Source organism: Puntigrus tetrazona, chromosome 15 (assembly GCF_018831695.1).
Source record: "Puntigrus tetrazona isolate hp1 chromosome 15, ASM1883169v1, whole genome shotgun sequence".
NCBI classification, from domain to species: Eukaryota; Metazoa; Chordata; class Actinopteri; order Cypriniformes; family Cyprinidae; genus Puntigrus; species Puntigrus tetrazona.
Window position 1 is genome coordinate 12,562,589 of NC_056713.1, and position 25,978 is coordinate 12,588,566.

Here is a 25,978-nt window from a genome sequence, read left to right on the forward strand (position 1 = left end):
ATTCAGGGAGCTTGGCACAGATCTGACTCTCGGCACACTGCACTCTGCACATTTTCCGTTTTTTAACTCTAGTTCAGCACTGCATATTCTTCCAGTCTTTTGCTATAATAAAAGCCTGAAGCTACAAATTATCCTTCAAAGGTTTGCGGCTTTGGTCTGGTCGCAATGCACCCTTACCCTAGTGGTTGTGGCAAACATGTACTTGTCCCGTAGCTGGAAGCTGTCCACCTTCTCCAGGATAACGCGGCGGTTTTGCTCGTCCTGGAAGAAGTCTGTGCTGCTGAGGATGCTGGAGTCTCCCTGGGGTTCGTGGCGCTGGACAAACACTGTGGTGGGGTTGTCGTATGGTTCTACACCCCTATTGGAACAAAAAGACACACACCCTTGGACGTATTTGTTTGGACATGCTTGGAAACAAATAGCATGTGGTGGAATTTTGAACACATTTCTTTTTACTTATGTTTAGAATAAATTTCTGCCCCATTTTGTGTTTATATGGCAAACATAAAAGCAGCCAATAGCATATTTCGTTTCATATTTATTCAGAAATCAACCAATAACATATTTATATGTGTGGATATTAAACACTACACTACTGTTTAAATTGGTGGGTTGAGTAATACTTTTTTTAAGAAATTAATACATTTCTAGAATACATTCCAGTCATTATTTACTTACCCTCATGTTTTTCCAAAGCTATAAGACCTTTTTTCATCTTCAAAACACAAATTAAGACATTTTTGATGAAATCTGAGAGATCTCTGACAGACTAACCTTTTGAATTCAAGCACATCAGATACCCATTTTCCACAAGTTGACATGATTCTTTAGGGTCTTCCATGAAAAGTCTACAACATTTGTTTTGGTTAAGATTTCTCAATGTGCAAAACAACACCCTTTTTATCTTGTCAAAACCAGTTCTGTTTACAGCAACCCGTTTGGGTGCATGTCCCTTTAAATGCTAATGAGCTACTGCTCACCCCGCCCATCATTCTCTTTCTGAGACTTAGCAGGTTTTTTGTGACTGTAAACTTTAGCTGCATTCATCATGACACTTTCTGTGTTTAGCAGCCCACGTCTGCGGTAAATGACTGCTATGTTCATTAATTATATCCAACAACAAAACACCTCAATCGCTTTTTTGTCTACTCCTGTTCCGCCTTCGAAACAATGGCTTCGAAACTGTTTACAGATCATTTAGGGCAGGTCTAAGGTAAAACACCAGTGACAGTCAACAATTGTGAGAGGGGACTGCTAAAACTAAGACACTCAAGAACACTCAGCTTGATAAAAAAAATAATAATAAAAATAAATAAATAATTAATTACAAAAAAACTACAATATTATATATATATATATATATATATATATATATATATATATATATATATATATATATATATATATATATATATATATATATATATATTTATTTTATTTTTCTCAAATGTAAAGAAAACAAAGCTTTCAGAACTGATAATAAGAAAAATGTAATAATGTTAATATTAAAATGATTTCCGAAGGATCATGACTTCACTTTAATATACTTTGATTGAATACATGCAATCTTAGCATAACATCATTTAGACTTTCAAAAAAAATCTTACAGACCTTAAACAGTAAAGTATTTATTAGTTGAATAAATGCTTCATGTACTTTATGCCTTTTTTAAGCACAATGCTTGAAAAGTAAAAAAGTAACTAATTTGTTTTTCCATTGTATTTCCTAATGATATACAATGTGCTACACTGCAAAAACGTCCCAGTGCATCTGCAGCGGCATTTATCAAACGTGATCAATAGCTACTTCCACTTCCCGAGCTAATCCAGGCTTTTTTACATATCACAACTCACATTCAGCTAAAGAGGTAAACAAATTTCCTCATCTGTCTCCTGAATGATGTTACTAATAAATTATTCAGGGTGAGTGTAGGACATCAAGACTACAGACAGGGAGGAACGGGCAAGCGGTTTTAGATAAACGGACAGGAGAGTCTCTTTCTCGGCCTGACTTCACTTCCTCTGTAAACACACAGGGGTGCTGATTGTTGAGACGGGCTCTTAAATCACCAAGCTAGAGGATAAAGGGATTATCTCGCAGGGGAACAAACACACAAACCTTGCCGTTTGCTTTCTATTTCACGACGGGGTTTTAACACGTCCAGCAGCAGGGTGAGAGACGGATAAAAGCAGGGGCTTACAGCTCTTTTAACCAGCCCTGCAGCTCCGCCTTTAGTTTGTCTAGATTAAAACTGAAAACCAATTGAGAGCTCAGAGGATACAGTCAGCAAACTCACACCCAGAAAAAACACACACACATACTGAAAGTCTGTTTGTTGACCTTTAAAACAGAAGTTAGGCTGTTTGACAGAACTTCTCTATCCACTCTGCTCTCACTCCTACTCTAAAGTAAAAAATAATACTGTAAAATGTTACAATTCTGATCAATACCAATAAGCTAGCAATGTTAAGATGATTTTAATATATCAGAATGAGTACATTACAATATAAATTTATTAGAGCAAGTGGATTATTACTTATAAGCTCAACAGCAAGCAATCAGAATATTGTTTTGTAAACATGGAACATATGCCATTACCTATACTGTACTGTGGATGTGCTTCATAATGCAGAAGTGCCTGTTCTGCCAATAATTAGTAATGGTCTTACAATATGCAGTTTTTAATAAACGGCTGTTGTATTAAATTCGCAGATATTCGTTTTTGATTTCCTAAAAACTACATTTAACAGTGTTATTAAATTATCATTTTTTTCTTAATTAAGATTAAAGGGATTGTTCACACAAAAACTAAAATTCTGTCATTAATTACAAACCTTCATGTCAGACCAAACCCGTAGGACCTTCGTTCATCTTTAGAACACAGATGAAAATATTTTTGATGCATTCTGAGAGCTCTCTGATGTTCCAATAGACAGCAAGGGTCCTTACATGATCAAGGCTCAGAAATGTAGCAAGCATTAAAATAATCCATGTGGCATCAGTGGTTCAACCATCATTTTATGACGCTATGAGATTGCTTTTTGTGTGCAAAGAAAACCAAAATGTTGCCTCACCCTATTGCACCATTTTGGAGAGTATAACACACGTAAAGAATATGTAGAGTATGTAAATGGATACGTTGTTTTGTGTTCAAATCAAAGCGTAAGCAACACAAACAGCATATCTGGGAATGGTGCTGCTGACACAGAACAGCATATGTTGTTTATCTATGTAATGTTCTCCAAAACGGTGCTATAGGGTGAAAAGGTTTTTTGTTTTCTTTGCACACAAAAAGTATTGCTGTAGCTTTGTTAAATTAGAGTTAGCCCATACACATAGATTATTTAACAATCTCCTTGCTGCGTTTTTTAGACTTGGTCTTGTAAGGATCTTACAAAGGACTACAAAATTTTTGAAGATTATTTTTAATGACTGTTTAATAACAACTAAAAATGTTTTTTCAATGGACTCATTTTGCCAGAACGGGTCACAATTAATGACAGAATTATAATTTTTTTATTATTAATTATCCCTTTAACATATGAAGGACTCTGAATGTAATAAATTAATAGAGATAATCAGCATGAAAAGCCCTAATTATCAGCTAATAATCAATATTGTACTGATACGTCATGCATCCATAAGAGATCCAGCATCTGAAAATGGTTTGATACTGGTCACCCTCTTTAAAAACAAAACATCTATCAATCCAGAAAAAGACCGAAGACCTGTTTGAAATACAGGTTTTTCTGACAAACCTGAGCCAGGCTCAGCGTGAGAGAGATCTCAGAGCAAAGAACAGAAGGGTTATCACTGCGGTAATGGTGTAGTCTGTCTCCGAGCTCTTGAGTCATTTGTGTTGGGCCATCGCAGTGGGTCGCTGATGTTATCTCCACAGGCCCTGACTGCCACTTCAGCCGATGAAATGGGCTACGGCTGGCAGACACAATCAATTATTAATACGGCCGCAGTCTGAGCCTCATCAGAGAAACATCCACAACCGACTGTTTCGCAGTCAAGCAGCCTGTCTGGACGGCAGCCCACACGCTTGAGAATACTGACCGCTTCTTTATATATCTGCCTGTAATGTTGCAATAACGTGCAAAACAAATCTGTTCTGGCATCAAGACATTTGAGCTAAAGTTATAAAACGGTAATCACGTCTGTGATGAATTACAGTCATAACATTCTAATTAGCTCCGGTCTTCCGGTCGGATCATATCCTGGAGCATAATGTTTACGGAATGGGAGAGCAATAAGCGCCACTCTGTTATTTCTAGTTGCTTCTTGCGTTCGATGCCAGTCCCTGATTGTGCAAACACTAAGTGCTGGCTGCAACCCAAAGCAAGAGTTTCACATTCCTGCGTAAACTCGTGAATTGAGAGAGGCAGCACAGAGAGCCCTCAACCCTCTTCAAATTACAAACACTGATACAAAATTCCTGTAGAGCGTGGAGAGCAAGCACTTGATTTGCCAGTGATCTTCCTGAGCTCTGATCATTTTGGTAGTTTTAAGCAGAAAACTCTCAACCCTGATCTTTTAGACAGCAATTGAAACAACTGAGCCATATCTTTAGCATCTATTTGATCAAACATACACTAAAATCATAATTTTCAGAAAGATTATTACAATTGAAAATGACAGTTTTCAACTGAATGCATTTTAAAATGTCATTTTTTTTGTGATGGAAAAAGCTGTATTTTTAGTATCCATTACCCTGCTCTTCCCTGTCACAGATATTTCAGAAATATGTTTAATGTTTAAAATGAATATGTAAATTATTATTGGATGTTTCTTAAGATTCTTTCATTAAAGTTCTGCAAAGTTCAAGCCAATAACCGATATGTTGGCCAATAAATCGAAATCCAAATTTGTATTAAATTATATTAGTATTTACTTCAAGTAAAAAATATACATTACAGCAACTTTCTTCTTTAAAAAAGACGTCACAAATAAATAAAATTACGCAAGTCATTAGAAAGCATTACTTGCGTGTAAAGAATAAAAAAGCATGTGCCGTGGATGAAACGGAATATCCTCAGCATGGACAATAACGATTTTTTTTTTTGATGAAGTAATAAGATAAAAAGTGGTGGATATCATTGCATTAGGAAATAATGCATTATTTTTTACTAATATAATCGCAAAATTGTCTTAGGCTGGTAACAATAACAGTAAAAAATTGCATTTATCGGTCAATACCGATATGTTGGTTAATATTTTGTGCATTCCTAAACCTTGGTGAATAAAAGTAAAAAAAAAAAATTTAAATAACAGTTTTACTGACCCAAATCCTTTGAACTGTAGGCTACTGATAATAAGCAAATAACTGCACTGACTGTGATATATTATTGTATACTTTTCTATGTCAGTACAATCATGGTGACAAAACAGGTATGAAATAGTTTTTTTTTAACTGTAAAAACCAATATTTTATTAAAATGAATTGAAATTCTTTATGCTTTATGAGACAAAAGGACAGTAGATGCTTAGGCAAGTATGATTAACTCTATTTCTTTGGCTTTAAAGCTGCAAGCAAAATATGATGTGACAAAAAATAGCAATGCAACATTTTGTTAATACTACTAATACACAGGAAACCAAAACACATTTCCCACTGGACACATTCACAGAATGATTTGCGACTCAAAGAGCTCGATCTTACCAAAAGTAGGACTTCACATGCTCCTGAATTAACACCCATGTCTCACCAAAGTCATCTGATTTCCACAGCTGCCAAAAGAAAATTAAAAAAAGAAAACAGGAAGAAGGATACGTCTGTAAAAGTCAGCGGTTTCCAGTGTAATATTTAATATGATTCAACATTTATCGTAGGCCAGCTTCTCATACTAAAACTGCAGCTGATTAGCTCAAAGCAAATTATGCTGCTTAGTGCAAAATTCAAAAGGGCAAATCTCTAGAAACAACTAAAGGCCGAAAATAACAGTGCCATTCATCTTACTAAAACTGGACGCGATACGCCTAGTATGCTCATACCTGTTTATTGGGGTGAGAACTGTCGTAACCGATGACCAGGTTAGGCCTCTTACTGTGCAGCAGTAAGTCTGTGGGTTTGAATGGGATGGAGAAACCCTGAACAGTTTGGCAGAAGTCAAAGGTGTTCCACAGGTAACTGTTCGTGGTGTCGGTAAATAGATACTGCAAAGGAAATTTTGAGAAAAGAAGACATTTAAAAAAGGGTCAATTCAGCAAAAATAGGACATTTTGATAGTTCAGCCATCAATAAAAAAATAGTCCGTATGACTCGAGATTCATAATTTAAACGACTTGATTATCGATCTGTTGCTTTTTATGATGCTTTGAATTGCCATTATAAATAACCATCCACCTTCTTTGTTTTGAAAAAGAGCAGCATAAACATTCTGTTAAATATCATCCTACAGGTTTGGAATGATGACCCAATCTCACCATCCATTGAACTATCCGTTTAACCTCTTGAGTGCTTGACGATACAACAGAAGCCTATATTAGAGGAATCTATTACAAGCTATTGCAAGCTGAAAACATCAAAGCATTTAAGTATAGTAAAAAACATATTTTTAACATTATTCAGATTATACATTTCTGCCGTTCTAATCTGCCCCCTTTCTCTTTGAACTTTAAGAGCTTTTGCTATAAACTTTGTCCTCTTCATGTCCTGGTTATGGAAGCAGGGCACTTCCTTTTCCAGATTCTGAGGCAATGAGAACTGGGACTGAAACAGAAACACTTGACTTAAAAAGAAACGTATTGCTGCACGGAAAAATGAAAGAAAAAGAACAAAAAGAGGAAGTGGAGCATATGCATTTGCCATATAACCTATGGTCACCATCACCGACTCATTTGTCTACGCTTGCCTTTGTAAACCTTATTGTCACAATGCTGTAGAGCTGGGCGCTATGACAATAAACTATGCATATTTAGAAATATGCATATTTTATTCAAGGCATTAGGTCTATTTGACATCAACATGCATTTATTATTACGATCACCGCCAAAATGTCCCAACTTCACCATGAACATAAAATTGAACTTTAAACAAACCACACGATCATCATTAAACATTTAATTAATTCTAAATAAGTTTAGTATAAATAATAAATAGGAAATTTAATTAAATATTAACATCAACAATTGTTATTAGTTATAATTATTAATAAAAAGTATCATTAAAGAGTAATACCGTTGATTGCTGATGTTATTTAACATTAATATATCCTATTCTAAATGCATAATATAATATCTGAGGTCTATATAATAATTTTATGAATAATAGCCAACAGTAACTCCTTACATAATCCATTCCCACTTGCAAGTCAAAGCCACTATAAGAAGAGATTAATCAAACAAACAGGCCCAGTACGCCTCAGAATCAATTATGAGTGCATATCAGCTCATTTTTCACACAGTTATTCATACGAGATCCTATGTCAGGATTATTAATTTATCGCAAATGCATTAAAATACTCCACAACAAGCACCCTGCCAATATTTCTGTTAATTATCCCATCTGTAACAATCGGGATTTAGAGTTGCGGAGGCAGGCGGATCAGCCGCGCAAGTTACTCCGATCGCGCAAAATGTAATTAAAGAGCCCTGGGCTCCTACCAAGAGTTTGTATGCTTTACAAATTACACTCGTAATGCTTTAGCGTCAGTCCTTCAGCAGCAAGAGGCGGCAGCTGCAGTGCCAGCCACATCATTGACTTCAGATGAATGGTCACCGTCTGCTGCCGTCAGCCCCTGCAATAACGCAATGCAGAGTCCCACAGCGGTTCTGCCACATCTGCAGCTCCCCACTCCAACTCCCATGAGCCTCTGCACCTCACAGAGACTCACTGGAGCAGCCCGTTACAGTGGGTGCCAAGGGCAGAGACTAAGCATGTAGCTTGTGTTTTCGCAGCCCTTGGAGCTGCTCTTTTTGGAAAACACCATCTGGGGGTGTATAAGCGATTGGAGCGGTGGAAGGTCACAGACGCAGATGGCCAGGAAGCGGTTGGTTTCTCCGCGGCCTTGTTTGACCCTGGCTTAAGCTCACGAAAACAAGACAACTCAAGGATGTCACACAGATAGTCCGGCTAATGTCACCCTTACACTTACTCGTTTGTTGTCAGCGGGGCTGTGGTAAAACTGTGAGATGACTTGTTTCTTGCCTTCCTGGTCCCCAGCCAGTTGAAATTTCTCTGATACGGGAGTGAAGGTGGTTCCATAGTCGTAAGACACGTACACCTGTTAAGTAAACAAAACCATGTCAAATTTTAAATTTATTCTCTGTTCCAAAACCTGAAAAAGCTGCCTTCAACATCTTAACTGAAATTAAACCTTGATTAATAGTGAGCAATTCCTTATTTTTCAAAAACAACACTTGTAAAAGGTGCTGTATGTTTTGGATTTTGACTCTACTAAAGCATAAAAGCAAAGCCGCCCACTGCCAGTTTACCCAATCGTTTTTCGTTGCCAGTTGGTGGAAAACATTTCAGTGTTTCATTTCAGTCATGGAATCTGGCAAACGAAAGGGTGGGAATTTGGCAACCCGCGCGTGCATTGAGGACTGCAATATGTAGTTCAACCACATACCTACATACCTTTAAGTGAACTCCAGGAATTGGAATTAATTCCAGCTTGATGTTAGCATGTTGCTAAAGTAAATGCGTAATAATCTAATAATCAACAAATAATGCTCCTTAAGTAAGATAGATGAGACTTTGTTGTATGCAACCGATTTGGAAGTTAATGCAATGACCTTAAGACCTAAATGACTGTGTTTACGAGGATACTTGAAAAGATGGCCATTTTGACAAATACAAGTCAGTTTGTTTAAGCGGTCAAGGCCTAAAGCTGCAAAAACAACTCAGTAACTTCAATACTCCCTCATTCCATTTTCACAGTCTTCATGTCTACAAGCTTCTCTTGACAGCACTCAGAAACAGTCTCTGAGACAACTGTCAAAAATTTCCACCATTTAATTCTGTCTAATGGTATATCAGTCAAGACTTTGCATGTAATTCATTCCACCTCAATTCTTTAAAATAAACCCTGTAAATTGAATACAAAATTAATAAAATACACAGGACAGAGTCTTTTTGGATTGAACCATGTTTATCAATACTTTTCAGTATTAGCTGAAATATTTTTATTTTTAGGATTATTACTATTTAGGTCATTGGTCTTAATCTCAATTCCTAGAGGACCACAGCCTTGCAGAGTTTTGCTCCAACCCTATTTCCTATTTCCAGTAGAAAATTCGAAGTGCAGATCAATGCAGATTCTAACGGCTAACATTGCCCACAATCCATCGCGTACTGGACAAGGATTTGGTTAGAATTACAAACACGCATAAAAACATGTCATGCAATACTGGCAGACAAGTAGAAAAAGTGGACAGAAAGTAGTGACAAAAAAATCTTTATTTAACCTGATAATAAATAGTTTATTTAATGTTATCTGCTTTATATTACATCTGTAACAATACTGAACTTTTATTATCATTATCATTATGTTCCCTGCGTAAACCCACTGGCAGATGTGTCTTCTTGAAATCTGTTCAATACTGCAGGAAATCAAATTAAATGAAATGTGGATAACGTTGGGTTTAAATACTGCACATAACTAAGCAACAGAAGACAAAGACACAAAGACAAAGTAGTATGTCCCATAGTTTGCATACTGTTCTGCTACATACTCAAAAGTATATACTACTTTTAACTCACAAAAAGGGTACATACTTTTAAGGAACAGTATGGCAGATCGGGATGCCATAAAGGACACATTTCCCTTTAAGGAAAATTAAAGTGCAATTCATTTAATTCATGTGTATGACATATTGGATGCAACATTTTACAGACTGCATTCTGAGATCGTCTTCTCCAAAGAGGATAAATGTAAATCTGCTAGAATTTGGCTCAAAGAATGTAAGTGATCATAATTAGGCAGTTAATCTTTTGACAAGGCACTGCTTTTGGAACAGATCATTTCTGTAATACACTCATCTGCAATCGCTTGCAATTTCCTTTGAGAAACCGGTGAACTTTAACTTTGATTTGCTTTGTCTTGCATTTCACAAAGAACACCTGTAACGCAGTATACGGGTGAGCAGATAACAGCTCCAGCACAGCATAAAATATGACCGCACCACTTTTGTTCTTGCATTTGCATTAGATAACGCTCTGCAATTATTGAAAATGTAGCAATTATTGGAACGCAGATGGAAAAGTAACATTCGAGGGCGCGAGAAAGTCTTCGCAGGTAGTGCAGAGAGTTAGATCCAGCAGCATTTAAGATGATATGCATGTAGCAAAAGTGCAGGGAACTGAAGAACAGAAGGGGGCCTTTCATCTGTATGACTCAGAGAGCACTAAAAAGCAAAGCTAGCCGGTCAAGATATTCTCTGTATCTTGCAGTGAACAGTCTGATATATATATAGACTCATATAAAATGTTGAAAGTCAAAACTTATGAAATGAACTAGGGAGAGAAAAAAATGGTACACTCACCGAGCTGCTCTTAGGATCTGTGGCACCAACGCTGTCTCTCGCGAGCGCTACTATGACATTGCTCTTCTCTCCGGCCCAGTGGACGACCATTTGATTATGAGAGTCATTCAGGTTGGCCTGCGAATACAAAAGATGATGAACAACCCTTCTAAATGTAGCTGACTGGCTACATCGAAGCTGACATTTATTTTGCTGCGGTCAGAGAAGTATCTAGGTTTCCACAGCACAAATCAAGCTGTAATGGCATAACCCTGTTTTACAACTGGCTCAAAGCTGATTTTCAAAGACATTTCTCTGCTTCTTGGTCATTTTCCATTTCGGTCGCACCGCATTTGCAATCATCTGGTATTAATCTGTATTTGACAGCCTTGAGTTTGTGGCATAGACTGCAGGTGTGTCACTTGCACAGAAGGCTGACAGCCTTTGAGAAAACAAACACAACCACAAGAAGAGAGCAGAAGCGAGCTGGGCTACACCACAGCGGCAGGAAAACTGAAACGACGAGCTGCTGCCTCCCAATCTGATCTGCTGAACAAAGAAATGTGTGTCATCTTTTCATGTCCATCCCCCTCTTCTCTTTCCACTAGGAACAGCTTGTCTCATCTTTAATTCAAACTTCTGCATGAGGATCATGAGATCCTCAAATGGGTTCTCCTTCGATGTCTCCTGTCAGACATTAAAGAAAACTCGCAAAAGGTTGTTTTTATAAAGAAACCAACAACATTTATTCTCCTGTTTGAGGGACACTGTTGTGGTTCGCTGGCAAACAATAGATTTACTTGTTTAATCTAAAAGCACGCTAAACCACTTTTTGTTTAAAAGGTCACCTTTCAAACTTTTAACAAAAAAAGCAAACATTCTACAAAAGAAATCTACTTACATTCTTTGTACTATTTAAAAGTGCCCCTACTATGGGTTTTGGAAAATTACCTTTGACGTAGTGTGTAAAACAGCTCTAAGTGAATTAAAAAATCCTGCAAATGTTTAAGTCTGAAAGTGCACCAAAAAGAGTTAAAGCTCTTGTCTTTCAATAGAAAGAGTGGACTCTGAATCATTGAAACAAGTCATTTTTGAAACAAATCCCAAGCCGTTGATGTCAACATGAAATATTAGCATATTGCCCGCCCTCTCGTTAATCTTATTCTTTTAATAAATGCATATTATAAGAAAATGAAAGTGTTTTTTTGACCTTGCATGCATGTCAACTTTTGTTGGAGACTCCCAAAACCAATATATGAACCTTTCATTACCCATAATAGGGTAACTTAAAACAATCTGTGGGGTAACTTAAAATAATCCACTAACACTCTACTAACACTGTAAAGAAAGTTAGTTGATATGTAGGTGCACAGTTACTTATTGTCAACAGAATGTTCATAAGGGACCGTCAAAATAAAGTGAAACCACAATTTACATTATAGAATTAGTTAAAAAGACATACTGATGTTCATTTTAGAATGTTGTTTTGTAATGTACAAACAGTGACTTTGCATCAAACCACCTTACCATGAATGCACAATTTGTTTTACCATGACGCGGTAGTAAATTTCCCCGTATTGTAGGCCTGCTTTCCCCGTATTGTAGGCCTACTTGTGATTTCGATTTATGCTGCACTTCATTTGTTTGTCCACTGTCATAATTATGTTATTTTCACTGTGTGCTGTATGTAATATGAGTGTTACTTGAAAATGATAATTCCCTAAGCACACAAACTACCCTGTGCCGTGTTGGTTATTTACTTCCTTTTTAATAAATTATTTATTTATTTATTTATAATTCTATTTGTATTTATTTTCTAATTATTTCCAAATAAATAATGTCAGATCAGTCTAATATCGGCTATCTGCCACCGTGCTTTAAGACATCGGCCTCTGCCTTCAAAAAACTCATATCGGTCGACCACTACTCAGGGGTGTCCAAAATCCAGCCAGCAAGCCAAATGCAGCCCATGGAATAATTTCAGATGGCCCACAGCTTGTCTATTAAAATATATTATATGGGACCCGCCAAGCATAATTCACAATGTCAACACAAGGTGACAACACTAAATTTTAGACCAGATGTAGCAGTAAAACGCAAGTGTGACTTGTGAGAAGAGCTATTACTAGCTATGACTAAAGACAGAGCTGCAAGCTCAGGACAAATGCATTTACTCACTGATTCATGTGATCACTAAATAGAGCTGTGAGATTCAATGGGAAATGTTTGAGGCCTCCGACAAACCACAAGAGCAGCAGGGTTTTAAACTAGTTATAGGCAGATAAAACAAGTGCTGACATTCTCAACAATACTGACGGGGAAAACAGGTGAAACATTTTGCAACAACAATGCTGTTAGAACACCTTTCAATCCACAAATCACCGCACAATGGATTTACTGTACTAACAGTAAGTTACCTGTGGTATTGCGGTAAAATGTAAGATGCTCATAGGCCAAATTGCAGATATTTTTATTATAAGCAGTTTTGTGCTTTTCTATTTATACAAAATAAGCTTGTAGATTAAATATCATAAAGCCATAATTACTATCTTTACATGATGAATATCCACTCTTTTACAAATCACTATCACTCCCTGTCTCAGGTCGCTCCCACAATTGTCAACAGCCACAGAATCTGGTCCCCTTTAAAAAAAAATTAGCAAATATTAATGCCTTATTTTATACGACCTTATTCTACATCCCTAACCCTGCCCAATACCTAAACTTAACAACTACCTTACTAACTATTAATAAGCAGCAATTTAAGAATTTATTGAGAGAAAAGTTGTAGTTAATATTAAACATAAACTACAATTAACTACAACTACAACAATATTAAACAAGTGTTAACTATTCTAAAGTGTTACCATTAATCCATTTGCTAAGGTCATTATCTTTTCCTAAATGTGTTTTATTTGTCAGTCGACTTAAAAATGCCACCGGACAGAAGTCGTATAAACAAACCAATGAATTTTCAACTGAATTAAAATGGAAAAATATCAATTTGTACTTCTAACGAATTGCTTTAACTGATTTATGGTTGACTGCAGGTTTTTTTAACAGCTGATTAATCTCCAAAAACAGTTCCCCACCATCTCATAAAGATGTGTCGAAGAGCTTTTCCCACCACCTTGCCAACAAACACTTTGAAAGAGCAAATGGTTGCAACCCGATCCATGTCAGCCCGGGCAAACTCTTGGGTCTGCTTATTCAAAGGCCTGTCTGCAAGAAATGGACTTTCTGCTAATCTAACAGGGCCCTCATTTTTACTGACACCGTAATATCCTGAAAGCATAGACGGTAAGACAAGCGCAAATAACTTCAAGTTCATTATCGCGCGCCTTGTTGAAAAAGCAATAAAGAAATGAGCAACTGCGAAAAATAAAATAATAATTTTTTTCTGTTTCTTATGCATTATTCAGCAGGGAAACAGAAGGAAGAATGAGAGAGCGGGAGCACCAGAGCACCTTCGCCCAACGCTGCAAGCAACGCGCGGCTTGAAACCATGACATCATCTCTGCAGCACTAACATTTGGGCCAACAGTTCAACAATTTGCCTACCCGTTCACTTCTGGCAACGAACCATACGAGAAAAAAATATGGGTGAACCACACATTTAATATCACTGTGGCCGTAACCAAAGGAAAACCGAGGAGTCATTATCCTGTTAAAGGATTAAAGTACAGTAAAAAGCCTGTTTTATTATTGCAGTATGGATAATTACTATATATGGGACCATTACAGGGTTATGCGTTGTGTGTTATGATAGCATGTAATGAACATACTTGAAAAATCCATTTGCACATAATACAAAAAAAAAAAAAACGGAAATTCTCTTTTGATATTCACAAGGAGCAGTAATAAATCATCTTAAACCGAAAACTCCTGACAAGATTAATACCCGGTTTATCTATAATTTTCTTGTTTATTTTTAAAATTGTGTCTTAGGGGAACAATAAAGATTATATGACTCATCTTTGTTAATTTGGTTTCACCTTGAGCCTATTGCAAGAGGAGGACTTCAAAAAAAACCAAAACTAAACCAGAAGGCTGTTCAGACAAGTTCCAGTAATACTCCGTGGAATTGTTATAAACATCTACACCGCCCTCCATTTTCCCTCCCCGGGGTTGAACTTTCTTATCACAGAAAACGAAACTAAAATACTCTGCAAGCAAGGCTGCTTAAATATCAGGTTTGAACAGGAATGCTAATGTGTTCCAAGTGGCACTAGGGTCATTTTCCGAAAAAAATGAAAGGGAATTAAATGCAAATTTATTTTGCAGTTACTGTCAAGCATACGAAAATAAGTCACTTCTTACTTTATTAAGTCTGTCCAAGATTATAATTCGCCCTTTACTAAACAGCACGTTTTTAAGTAATTCGTGGATAAAGAGTAAGCAAATACGAGACAATGAAAGTAATTACCAAATGAGATTAAAAAGTGACTTTTATAGACATCCATGCTTATTCTGAGAAAGGTGAGGCACAGTCAAGTCAACTCATTTAGATTCCAGCTATTACATTATGGTAATGATCCTGCATTACATACTTTACATACTAGAACAAAACTGCATTTGTTTGCCAGAGGTCTACTTAGCATAGCTTAATATATGAGGGAACAGAAGCTCCAAGGTCCATGAAATGAATTCAGTTTAATAGAATACTCCTTTTGAATGAATAACATTCTTTTAAAGATTGAATTATTGCTTCATCAGGGCTGGCAAATTGTGAAATACTTCCCATTAAACTGTGCCTCCAAAAGCAGTAAGTGTAAACAAATCAATTTCTAAATATAAAAATAAAAAACAGATAAGGCTGTTTGCTTACCAAAAAAAAAAAATTTCTCAGTAAGATGCTCGCTGCTAAGTCTGCCTCGGGGTCTGTCGCTGAACTGAATATTTATGATAATGACTATGTCACAATTCTCCAAACTTCATGAGTAATTGTGTGTCACAGCAAGTCTGCAAAGACGACAACAAAAAAAGAGCTTTTAAAAAGTCTATATCCTTATCCTGGCAGAGCTGAGGACTTTTCTAGGTTATTTGATCACAATAAACAAAAAGAGTGGACTGATGTCTGTTACATTTTACCTATTGCTTCTCTGTATGTGCCAAAAACAACACATAAACCAAAAGGTCTGAAAGAGGGAAGGAAGGAAGGAAGGGGGGGCCAGATGGGAGATCTTAATTGGATCATCCGAGGGGGTAATTCACCTCATAGCAACTGCAATGGACTCCATCCAGGACACTAATAACACTTCATAGAGGATTTCCTGTACACTCAACAGGGTGAAAAGAGCAGAAGTCTAATCTTAGTGGCCACTCACCGCTCAAACTGCATATGCATTAAAGCATTGCATTATATTATGATATAACACCTTCCTATATTCAGTACATAATTTGACCTTTTGAAAAACTGCAACTCTGAGACATATTTACAAGTACGTATGACCCAAACAACTAAAACACACTAGCGTTCGATTCATTTTTTTTTTCCAAATGTTTCAGTTTCACAACGATCAAACCAAAGCAACAGTCACACCGTCCACCTCTACTTCAGATTGTACCGCCCCAAGTGAGTCACAACGAATCATTAAAAATCACCTGCAGCACTAGATGAGCGTATGGGAGGTCAGCCAGCTCTGGCAAAAACCACAATACCTGTATTTACTCTGCCAACCGCAATCTTGTGTCTGACCGTTTTTCAAGACAAAAATGCTGTGCTTTCGACCCCTTCGAGATTTTAAAGTCACAACGGATCTGTGGTAAAAGCAGAACTAGCAACTGCTGCATGCCTGGCTTAACAAACATCTCGAAGCAAAACACTTGAGGGGGTAAAAGGTTTAGCCGGGACATTTCCCAGTAAGACTGTGCAACCAGTTATGCCTCTTTGGTTGTTAATGCTTGCGTAACAAAGCTGCTTCTTGACGGTAAACAAACAACGAAACATTGTGTCATACATTTAGCAGGAACAAAGATGAGCCAAGTCTGGTTTCCCCCCCCCCCAAGAGATCGACATTAAGAGTAAACCCTTCACTGTATAAACACCATTATTTATATTTAGGGGGTTAGGGTTTTTTTTACAAGGGTTTTATCTCAGCAACTATAAAGTTTCAAGTCCAAAATCTGATTTGTCTGGTGTTTCAAAATTGTTCTTCCATAAAAATGTCACCAAAAACAATATAAGAGAATAAGCTGGTTTTTGACGACTTACTGGAGTAAACAAAATTACATATTCATTACAGAATATTCAATTGCATAAAATAGCTTTCAGTGATTATCAGATGTCCACTTAATAAATGTTTATCTTATTCTAGAAGGAATATTTAGCTAGTATCGGCTTGACTACAGAGACAGAAATATTATAAAAATGGTAACATATGCTTAATAAATAAAGCTAAAAATCACATAATTGGAATATTGTGTAATAATATGTAACCCAGCAGAGAAAGAGGGAGAGAGAGAGAATGATTTTTTTCTTTACACTGTACAAAACAGATTTGTTTTGGTATCAAATATCTTGATTGGCAAAACAGGTAAGAGAGAAATGTGAGACAACGGTGGGCAACGATGAAAGCATCCCACATTCACTGAACTCAGAGCTATAAAAACCAATACATACGTATTATTTATAATTATTTACCCTCACCGGAGAAGCAGTGTTTTGCTGAAGGGAAGTGCGAGAACCTTTCATCTGACAAACAGGTCAATTGCACTTCTAGGTGACTGCGTACAAACCAAAGGTGAACGGCACACAACTACTGGCAATACTGAATGTAATATTTATGAGGTTACGCAAACTCGTGAGGATGTTTTTTTTTTCGCCTTGTTATACACGCGAACCCATCTAAAGAATGCAGACCCCGGTTACCTTTCCGTAAACCTTTGGCACGGGTGATCCAGCAGCATTCCGCCGAACGCGATGCTGCTGCGCGGATGAAGCCTCCCTGACTTCTCTCTCCAGACGCACGACGCGACTTTCTGCAAGCTCCAGGTGTGCACGCACCAGGGAGAAACCCCTGTCCTGTGGCAGCATGAACCTCTGGTCACGGTTAAGTCGAAGCGTGGAGGAGATCGCTCCGGGAACGAGCAATAATAACAGATATATGGCACAGCGACCGAGCGCCAGCATCTCGCTTGTCTGCCCTGACGCCATGTTTGTGTATGTTGAAGGCGACGCGTGACAGGGCGCCTCTAGCGGTCGGCCGCGGTCGCTCATTACCATGGATACAGATGGCACATGATGGCACATGATGTTTTGTTTTGTTTTACATAAACTGTAGATCGGCGAGACCAAAATAAAGGATCGTTTCGGGGGAGATCGCACAGAAATAACGTTTTTGCATCCTGGGACATGTCGTTGACTGGGCAGACCTGAATGTAGCCCATGAATTAAGAAGAGAAAGGATGATGATGCTAATAATAGTAATAATACTGATAACGGTAATAATAAAAAAAAATCTTAATTGCTTTAAAAGAGAAAATAAATTACGAACTTCTCCGATGCTTGATCCAGTGCTAATGAAATTAAAGTAAAACAATTGTTAGTGTAAAAAGGACTTACGTGTACAAATAGCACTGGAGTTTTTTTTTGTTGTTGTTGTTGTTGTTGTTGTGGCAAAAACGTTTCTGTCGCTAAAAAAAATCTCGTATGTGTAAATGCCTGGCAATAAGTCTGATTTAGATTTGTATTATTATCAACAATATTCATATAAACTCATAAAACAGTTGTTGTTTTTTTTTAGCTAACCATGAAAATGTCCCAAAAAGCATGGTTCTAAAACTAACAATGTTGTGTCGTTTATACGGTAGCCTATTCTTTATGGAAAATGGGTTTAAGAATGCCTAAAGACATGAGGTGCGACCACAACATCCTTATAATTGCATATTTTGCGGGATCTTTTCATCACCTCGTGAGCTCATCGCCCGATTTTGAGTTCGTGTTGTCCAAATCCTCCATCTGCTGGCCAGAATCTGCAAGAACATTGCATATTGTAAACCCAATTTTGAAGCTAATTGTCGCTGCGTAATAATCAGTAATAAGTGGTGTGCCTTTACGAGTTACTTTGCGCGCGTTTTGTGTGAGCGCGCGATTCTGACGGTTTAAAAGCGGCGGTTGGAAAGCTATTTACTTTAGTTAGTAAACTGCTATTAAATAACTAACTAACACCCTTTTGTCAGAGATATTGATTCTGTGTAAGTTTTATCAAATAATTTAACTGAAAACATCAACATACAAACTTGTGGCGTCGAGTGAGATCCATTCATTCACTGGAATAAGTAAAAAAAAATACCTAGATGTTTGTACTAACATGAACTGTGTTTATAGAGGCTTTGTTGAAAGTGGGGTTAGAGTGGGAATATTATCTTGACTAAAAAAATAGCATGCCCCTTTCTTCGGTCACAGGCACCAAGTGTATAGTGACACAACGCCGTCTCGAGAGAAATAAAGAGGTGGTCAGAGAAGCAGAAATGAAAAGGTCTCAGGACAAAAAAATTGAGGTGAGGATTATAAATTAAATGAATATCATCATATGAGTCTACGATCATGAAACATCAGCCAGTTGTTACCTTCTGTGTTTTCTTGCTATTTATTGACCAATCTGTTTACTAATGCTCAAAAATGTACACACAGGTCAAAAATTCACCGGTTTTGAACACATCTCCAGCGAAAAAGATAAAGGCACAGCATTTCCGATCAGCAGCTGGAGACATGTCTTATGGGTTTGAAGTAGCATTAGCAGGCAAGTCCTGTTTTTTATACTGTCAAATCAGTAATATATGTTTAGCAATTATTTGACTTAGTATTATCTTGTGTTTCAAACACTAGTATTTTTTATGACCATTTCCATAGACGAGGTATTCAGTTATTCAGTATTCTGTATATCTTTTCATTTTAGAGGCTAATCGAGATGTCGGTGTCCTCTTTTCCAAGTACTCCGAGGTCTTGAGGTAACTGAATAAATTTGTAGGCCACACCTGTCTCTCATCACTAATAGATCTATAAGTTCATAAGCACACTCAGTCATTAATTTCACGTTTTCTTAGGGAAAGAGCTGCTGAGGACGCTTCACAGCTTGGAGAACTGGAGGATATACTTATTGAAGCCAGGAGCTTGGAATCTCATCTTAAAGAGAAGAAGGAACACCTGAGAAAATCTTTGGCTTTGATCTCTGACAAACTACAAGGATAGGTTCAGTTCTTTTCAGTGGTGTTATTTGATTCACATAATGCATCTCATGTGTTTCACAAGCATCAGTTTATTGTTAAAATGTTGATATACATATTCATATTATTCTTTAAAAGTTACAATACTTTACAATAATAGAAAAATAGGTGTTATGCTGTAATAAAGCTAATATGTGGTGGCAGTCCAATCTGTAGTGATGTATCATAAAACAATTTGCATATATATATATATATATATATATATATATATATATATATATATATATATATATACACAGAAGCATTTTGAATAATTCTTATTCTTCTGGCAGACAGTATTATTTAAATGTAAAGTTACTGAGATTATCTAATACAAGTAATTAATTCAGGAGAGAAAACAACATAGAAAAATAAAAGTAGGTTATTCACAGACAGCCTAAACATCTTGCCAATATTTGGGCTTTTTAAAAGAGTCTCTCAGTGTCTATTTTGGAAAGTCCCATGGAATCCATATGGAATGTTGATAGGTACCTCAGCCCGGCCAAGTTCTTCAAATGTTTTTGCATCCAGCACCAGAAGTAAGGTGCTCTTGTCCTAGTGGAACAATTGCTTATTACCTTAGCCAAACCAAATTTTTTAAAAGCTAATAAACAGTACTTGACACCACTGAGGAACGTGTGGTGTTATACCTGATTTGGGGTGATGACCACGGACAGAATGACACCATCATCCTCTTCTACAGCACCAGGTGATGAGACAAAGATCGGTTCTGAGGGAAACATGCCTGCGTGTTTCCATACCTGTCATAAGTTGAAATATTAGCTTCGGTGACTAAACATTAAAAGTCACTGACGCAATTTAAACATACATTAACTTAATACTCCTAACTCACCTTTATTCGTTTGCCTTGAAGGTCCATTTTAATGAGGGAGTCTCCTACCAGGTGTCTGAAGCCACATCCGTAGAAGTAACGGTAGGGACGGGAATTGCACATTGAATAGTTGATGTGTGGGAACTCCAGACCTCCATATTCATGGAGATCATCACCATGGAGATCTTCATGAGTGCAAAAAACCTGTATCAATACACAATTTATAGCATGATATTATAGCAAGCGAAAACATATTATTTGGAATTGCGTGTAGTTGCAAAATTGCAAAAAGGCGCAAATTGCTAATTGTTATCCATACAAACCAACCTTATTCTTGTCTGTCTTGATGGCTGTGGCAGTGCTGTTCAAGAGCGTGTTGAGATTTTGCCCACAGAGTGTATGACTGTCCACGTTCAGTGGCAGGACAAAGCGGCGAGGGAACACTCTGCACATTGTGTTATATACCTAGCAACAACAAAAAAAATTAATCTGCAAGAAAAGAATCTGCAAGGAACAGATTACATTAAATATGACATTTTTAAATAGAAAGACTGAAATTGAGTATCTTTGAGAACTTGAGAACTTTGATAATTGTTGCATTTACAACTATGAAAAAAAAACTTTACAGTCTGGTTACATGGATAAAATGTAGAAAAACAAGGGTGCATTTACACACAGATAATACCATACCATAAGTGTAAGCTCTTACCTCATCTAGGGCGTTTCCAGACTTTTTTAGATTCTGAATCAGGTAATTGTTAATTGCTTGGCCATCATCAGAGCAGCACATGTCCATGATCAGGAAACCGTTTTCTTCATAACAGTTTATCTGATGAAAGGTTGACAGTGGCTTTGCATAATATTTGATGTTGCTCAGCTGTGACCAAAGGAGAATCATTTCAAAATGAGTTAAACTAAATAAGATAACATGAAAACATCATTATTAAAAAAAAAAAGTTAAATGCAGTTATTAGCAGTAGTTACCTTTCCAGTTTGTTTATTGATTACATGGAAAACTGTGTTTCGTTTGGGATCCCAGTATACACCCTCATTAATCCCCTTTCCACGCAGTTTGCATGTCACAATCTTTAAGAGGTCCATTTTGATTGGCTGCTCAATGAATACCACATAGTTCTCTGAAATGGCTGCAATAAGAACGTCACATTTTTATATATATATATATATATATATATATATATATATATATATATATATATATATATATATATATATATATATATATATATATATATATTAAAAAAGATTTCTATGTTAAATAAATATTATTGTTTTGAACTTTCTAGTCATCAAAGAATCTTAAAAAAGCATCAACAATATTAAGCAGCACTGTTTTTAACACTGATAATAATTAAGTGTTTCTTGAGCACAGAATCAGCATATGTGACCTGGACCTCAAAACCAGTCATAAGTAGCATGGGTATGTTTGTAGCAATAGCCAAAAACACATAGTAAATTTATTTTTTCTCTTTTATGCCAAAACTCATTACAATATCAAGTAAATATCATGTTCCGTGAAGATATTTTGTACATTTCCTACTGTATATGCATTGCTAAAGACAACTTTAAAGCCCTTTTCTTAATATTTAGATTTTTTTTTGCATCTTTAGATTCCAGCTTTATATAGTCCTACTCTAGCAAACTATACATAAATGGAAAGCTTATTTATTGAACCGCTGATGATGCAATCTCAATTAAAAAAAGATCCTTACAACTGGCTTTTTGGTTCAGGATCATATATTGACAAGGACGATGACCGCTGTCAATTGCTCAATTATATTTCAAAATATATTAAAAGATATTTTACACTATTACTGTATTTTTGACCGATATGGCCTTGGTGAGCATTAAAAAAAAATACAAATTACAGACCCCAAACATTTATATGCAATCTTTAAAATATAATTGAATACAGGCATTTTTATGTACTCATTTTTGCAAATTTGCAAAAGAGATTTTTAGCCATTGTTCACTTACCAAAGCTGTGATAGTAGGATGGTTTAGACTTGTCCTCTGAGGGGATTGAACACACAATTGAGGCTCCTTCCAAGGTATCATTTGGATTCACCTTTTTTGAAGGCACCATTATTATATTGTAGAAAGCACCTTAAGAATAAAATTGAAAAGGAATAAGACTTTTAGACATAAACGCTTTTAGGCATTCAGTATGTGTAATTGTTTTTTTTTAGATTTAAACTGCTAACAAACCTTTTCGAGTGTAAGAGTTGCCCATGTTGTACGTGGTTCCATCAGGATCCACATGAGGATGAGCTGTGGCTCCATTAACCGCAACAAATTTACTCCAGTCTACCTAAACACAGCAATCCTCTCATTTCAGCTTTAGTTTGTTCTCCATACAAACATACATTTTTTAAATCAAAGTATGTACCTTTTCTTTTGTTTCCAGTGTCTGGGGATCTATTCTGTGCATGAAGTTGGTCTCTGTGCTGACATAGTAGTCTCCTTTATATTGGACAAAGCTCACATTTGCATTGTCACTTTGTTCTGTGGGAACAGAGAGATGACATGCTTGAAACATATTCAGACCACTTAAATCAGAGCTAAAGATTCCACACTCACTCAGCAGCTCAAAGCGTGAGAGGAAGCGCTGGAAGAAGTTCTTGCATGGGTCTGGCATGGCAATCGTGCCGAATTCAGACACCATAATGCGGTTATGGTCGAGGTTTTCCTTGTAGCAATCGCTGTTGAGAAAGCGGCTCATGTATGTCACCTTTCCATCCTCGATGTGGAATTGGTGCATAAGTGCCATGCCATCAAACCAGTGGTTGAAACTGAGGAGCAAACGCAAACATTTGTTTATTTGCTTTGAAAATTCTTATCTATTGAGTTCATAAGGAGCCTAGATGATGCTCACCTGCTTCTTCCGATCTCAAACTTTCCAGGTCCATTTCTCAGGAAATTGCCTTTGATCCAGGAGGGGATGGTACCTGTAATTGTAGTTGCGATGGGATCTGGGGTTTCGTCTGCAGAACACACCAGATTCTCAATGCATGGCAGACCATGAACATCAGTGAAGTGTTGTGACCTGGTCATTTTCCCACCTGTGGAGGAAAGAAGACTTTCAGATCTGTAGTTCCGGCCACATCTATGATTAGAACGGTAACCTACCAGAAGCGCTGCTGTTCAGATGGTTCACAGAAGACATGCTGGCGTGCTTGTGATTGCTGGCTGAGCTGAAGATGTTTCAAGAGCTGTCCTCAGGACTCACTTGTCTCCCTCTACTAACTAGACTCTCTTATAAAGGGATCTGTTGGGTCACATGGTGTTTATGCAATACCAAATCACAGACACCAACTTGTTTTCTTACAGTTACCTTGACAAGAATGGTATGATTGAATTCAGTGGTTGCTCTAAGCTAAAACAACTAATTACAAACAACTGTGAATCATTTTTATTTATATAGCGCTTTTAACAACACAGATTGCATCAGGTTGCATCAAAGTGCAGTGCATTTTTACATAAATAAATATAGAAACTGAAACTGCCACTATACCATTTGATAAACAAGCCAAATATATATATATATATAACATATTAGAAGCAGTTAATTGTACTACAGAACTAGACAGATTACTTATTTTTAACAGCAAAATTAATTCAAAATCAATTTAAATGGTCTGGGAAATTCCAGTCAGCAGCACATGATGTAACTATATCCTCACTTTAACTCAAACTTAAGATGGAAAAAAGTCTGAAATCTTAATGTTATGGGGGAAATTTAAGTGTCCTTTTCATAAAACCTAATAATCAAACCAGCCACACTGAACCGCTGAACCTTCATGAATTCAGTAGCGTACTTTAATATTTTAATATTAAATATATACATACAAATATATAAAAATACCCTGTAGCATTCACCTAAATTGACTTGAAATATACTGCAACAGTTTGTAATATGCACATGCTATCATTAATCATGCTAAATTCAGAATCAAACTCGACAGGTTATGATCTACAGCAGATTGAAATAATCATTCAATGTACTCTGCATTGTTTAAAAGGTATTCGCAAGCACAAGCATAGACTACTTTAGGGATGTCACAAACAGAGAAAAAAATAAGACAGAACATTTTAACCTGAATTAAATGGATTAAAAGGTAAAAGCAAACACCCTAAGGTAATTGCAAGGAAATATATAGTGTTAGTTTTAGGTCAGGTCAACTAGTTTTGATTGTTAGATTGAATAGAAAGTGTTGTGTAAAAAAAAAAAAAAAAAAAAAGAAGAGTTTTCACATCCAGCACAACAGAAGAATGTCCCTGTACCATTTTTAGACCATTCACAGATACAGTCATTAAAATGCATTATGCATGGGGCACAAATACAACACCCAAACAAAAAAAGTGTTAGACCATTTAAAGGAAATGACACGTCCTGCAGAGGAATATCTGGGTCTAATTTCATCCAAAAAAATGGGGCAGCATGAACCGTTTTATTTATTTGACATTTCCTCCAATTTATGTAACGGGAACAGTATGGTTATTTGTATTGAATGCAAACAATCTATGCAAGAAATCTTATGCTTTCTGGGAATTTCCCTGAAAAACATATATAAAAAAAAAACAACCTGATCTTTTGACCTCAGATCCTAATTTAATCTACTGTTCTCACCTTCAGTGTTTTACCGATGTGATCCAGCACAAGTTTGTTCCAAATAATAGTAAGGAAAACAGCACATTTCTTCAATCTGACATAAATAAATGGACTACCATGAAAGTATGAAGAATGTATTGACCTTCTTGACAAAAACAGCATGTACTTAATTTTGCACTTAGTTTCCAAAATAAAATATTAATAATTTGCCCCATAAAACATTTGGTGCTATAACTGAATACATGGGCTCTTTAAGTTCACAACAGGACAGCAGCTGCCATTACATCTCCCCTGAGGACACATCTATGGTTATGAAACACAGTAAAGCGTGAGATCTCTTTTATGTGCACATCCGTAACACATTAAGATTAGGTTTAGAACTCCATAGCTTAGCTTAGTTTTCTCAAATCACCTCACCACAAATCCATCATTTACTTGTAACAAATTATGCAAGGCACCCACAGAAAATGTATACAGCAAATATTGATCTACATATAGTCATGTATAAATACAGCATCCAATATTTAACGATAAACAAACAGCAAAGATCCAGTTTCTGTTTTTGATTATTTTGAGCATTGTCCAGTTTAAGAGTTCACAAAAATCATGAAAAATTGTGTTCTATCTATAGCTGTTTGCACTGGACATTTTATAAATATATACTTGCAGGTTAAATCTATTTACGGCAAATCAAATTGCCTTGGACTCCACCTAGTGCTAATAAAAATTTAAAAAAAAGTTTGTCAAAAAAAAAATGTTTTAATGTGTTATTTAGACTTTTTGACCTTAGCCAGGCCTCATCTAATTTTAGAAACGTTTTTAGCTTCTAGAACCTAATT

The 25,978-nt window shown here is 36.5% G+C and overlaps 2 protein-coding genes and 1 long non-coding RNA gene across 3 annotated transcripts in view; 1 reads left to right on the forward strand and 2 right to left on the reverse strand.

The window, feature by feature from the left end:
- sorl1 (sortilin-related receptor, L(DLR class) A repeats containing) overlaps positions 1-17,673 on the reverse strand; it is a 51,731-nt gene extending 34,058 nt beyond the window's left edge. The window contains exons 1-6 of the mRNA XM_043258811.1: positions 17,342-17,673; positions 10,492-10,608; positions 8,100-8,228; positions 5,998-6,159; positions 5,666-5,733; positions 178-358 (exon numbers count right to left, since the gene is read on the reverse strand). Of these exons, the coding sequence (XP_043114746.1) occupies positions 178-358; positions 5,666-5,733; positions 5,998-6,159; positions 8,100-8,228; positions 10,492-10,608; positions 17,342-17,626 (942 nt within the window). The 5' untranslated portion in view covers positions 17,627-17,673. The remainder of the gene's footprint in view (positions 1-177; positions 359-5,665; positions 5,734-5,997; positions 6,160-8,099; positions 8,229-10,491; positions 10,609-17,341) is intronic.
- Positions 17,674-17,775: 102 nt separating this feature from the next.
- LOC122358874 lies at positions 17,776-19,214 on the forward strand. The gene is made up of 3 exons (XR_006252655.1): positions 17,776-17,913; positions 18,878-18,972; positions 19,106-19,214. It is a non-coding gene; the product is annotated as an uncharacterized LOC122358874 (long non-coding RNA).
- A 460-nt stretch (positions 19,215-19,674) lies between these two features.
- On the reverse strand, positions 19,675-25,944 carry bco2b (beta-carotene oxygenase 2b). Its single transcript, XM_043258968.1, has 12 exons — positions 23,657-25,944; positions 23,403-23,589; positions 23,108-23,319; positions 22,917-23,032; positions 22,736-22,838; positions 22,505-22,633; positions 21,494-21,654; positions 21,219-21,386; positions 20,837-20,974; positions 20,531-20,713; positions 20,328-20,438; positions 19,675-20,232 (listed from the first exon to the last, which is right to left on the reverse strand). Exons 1-12 carry the CDS (start codon positions 23,691-23,693, stop codon positions 20,116-20,118), a joined length of 1,662 nt encoding a protein of 553 aa, XP_043114903.1. The 5' UTR covers positions 23,694-25,944; the 3' UTR covers positions 19,675-20,115.
- Positions 25,945-25,978: the final 34 nt, after the last annotated feature.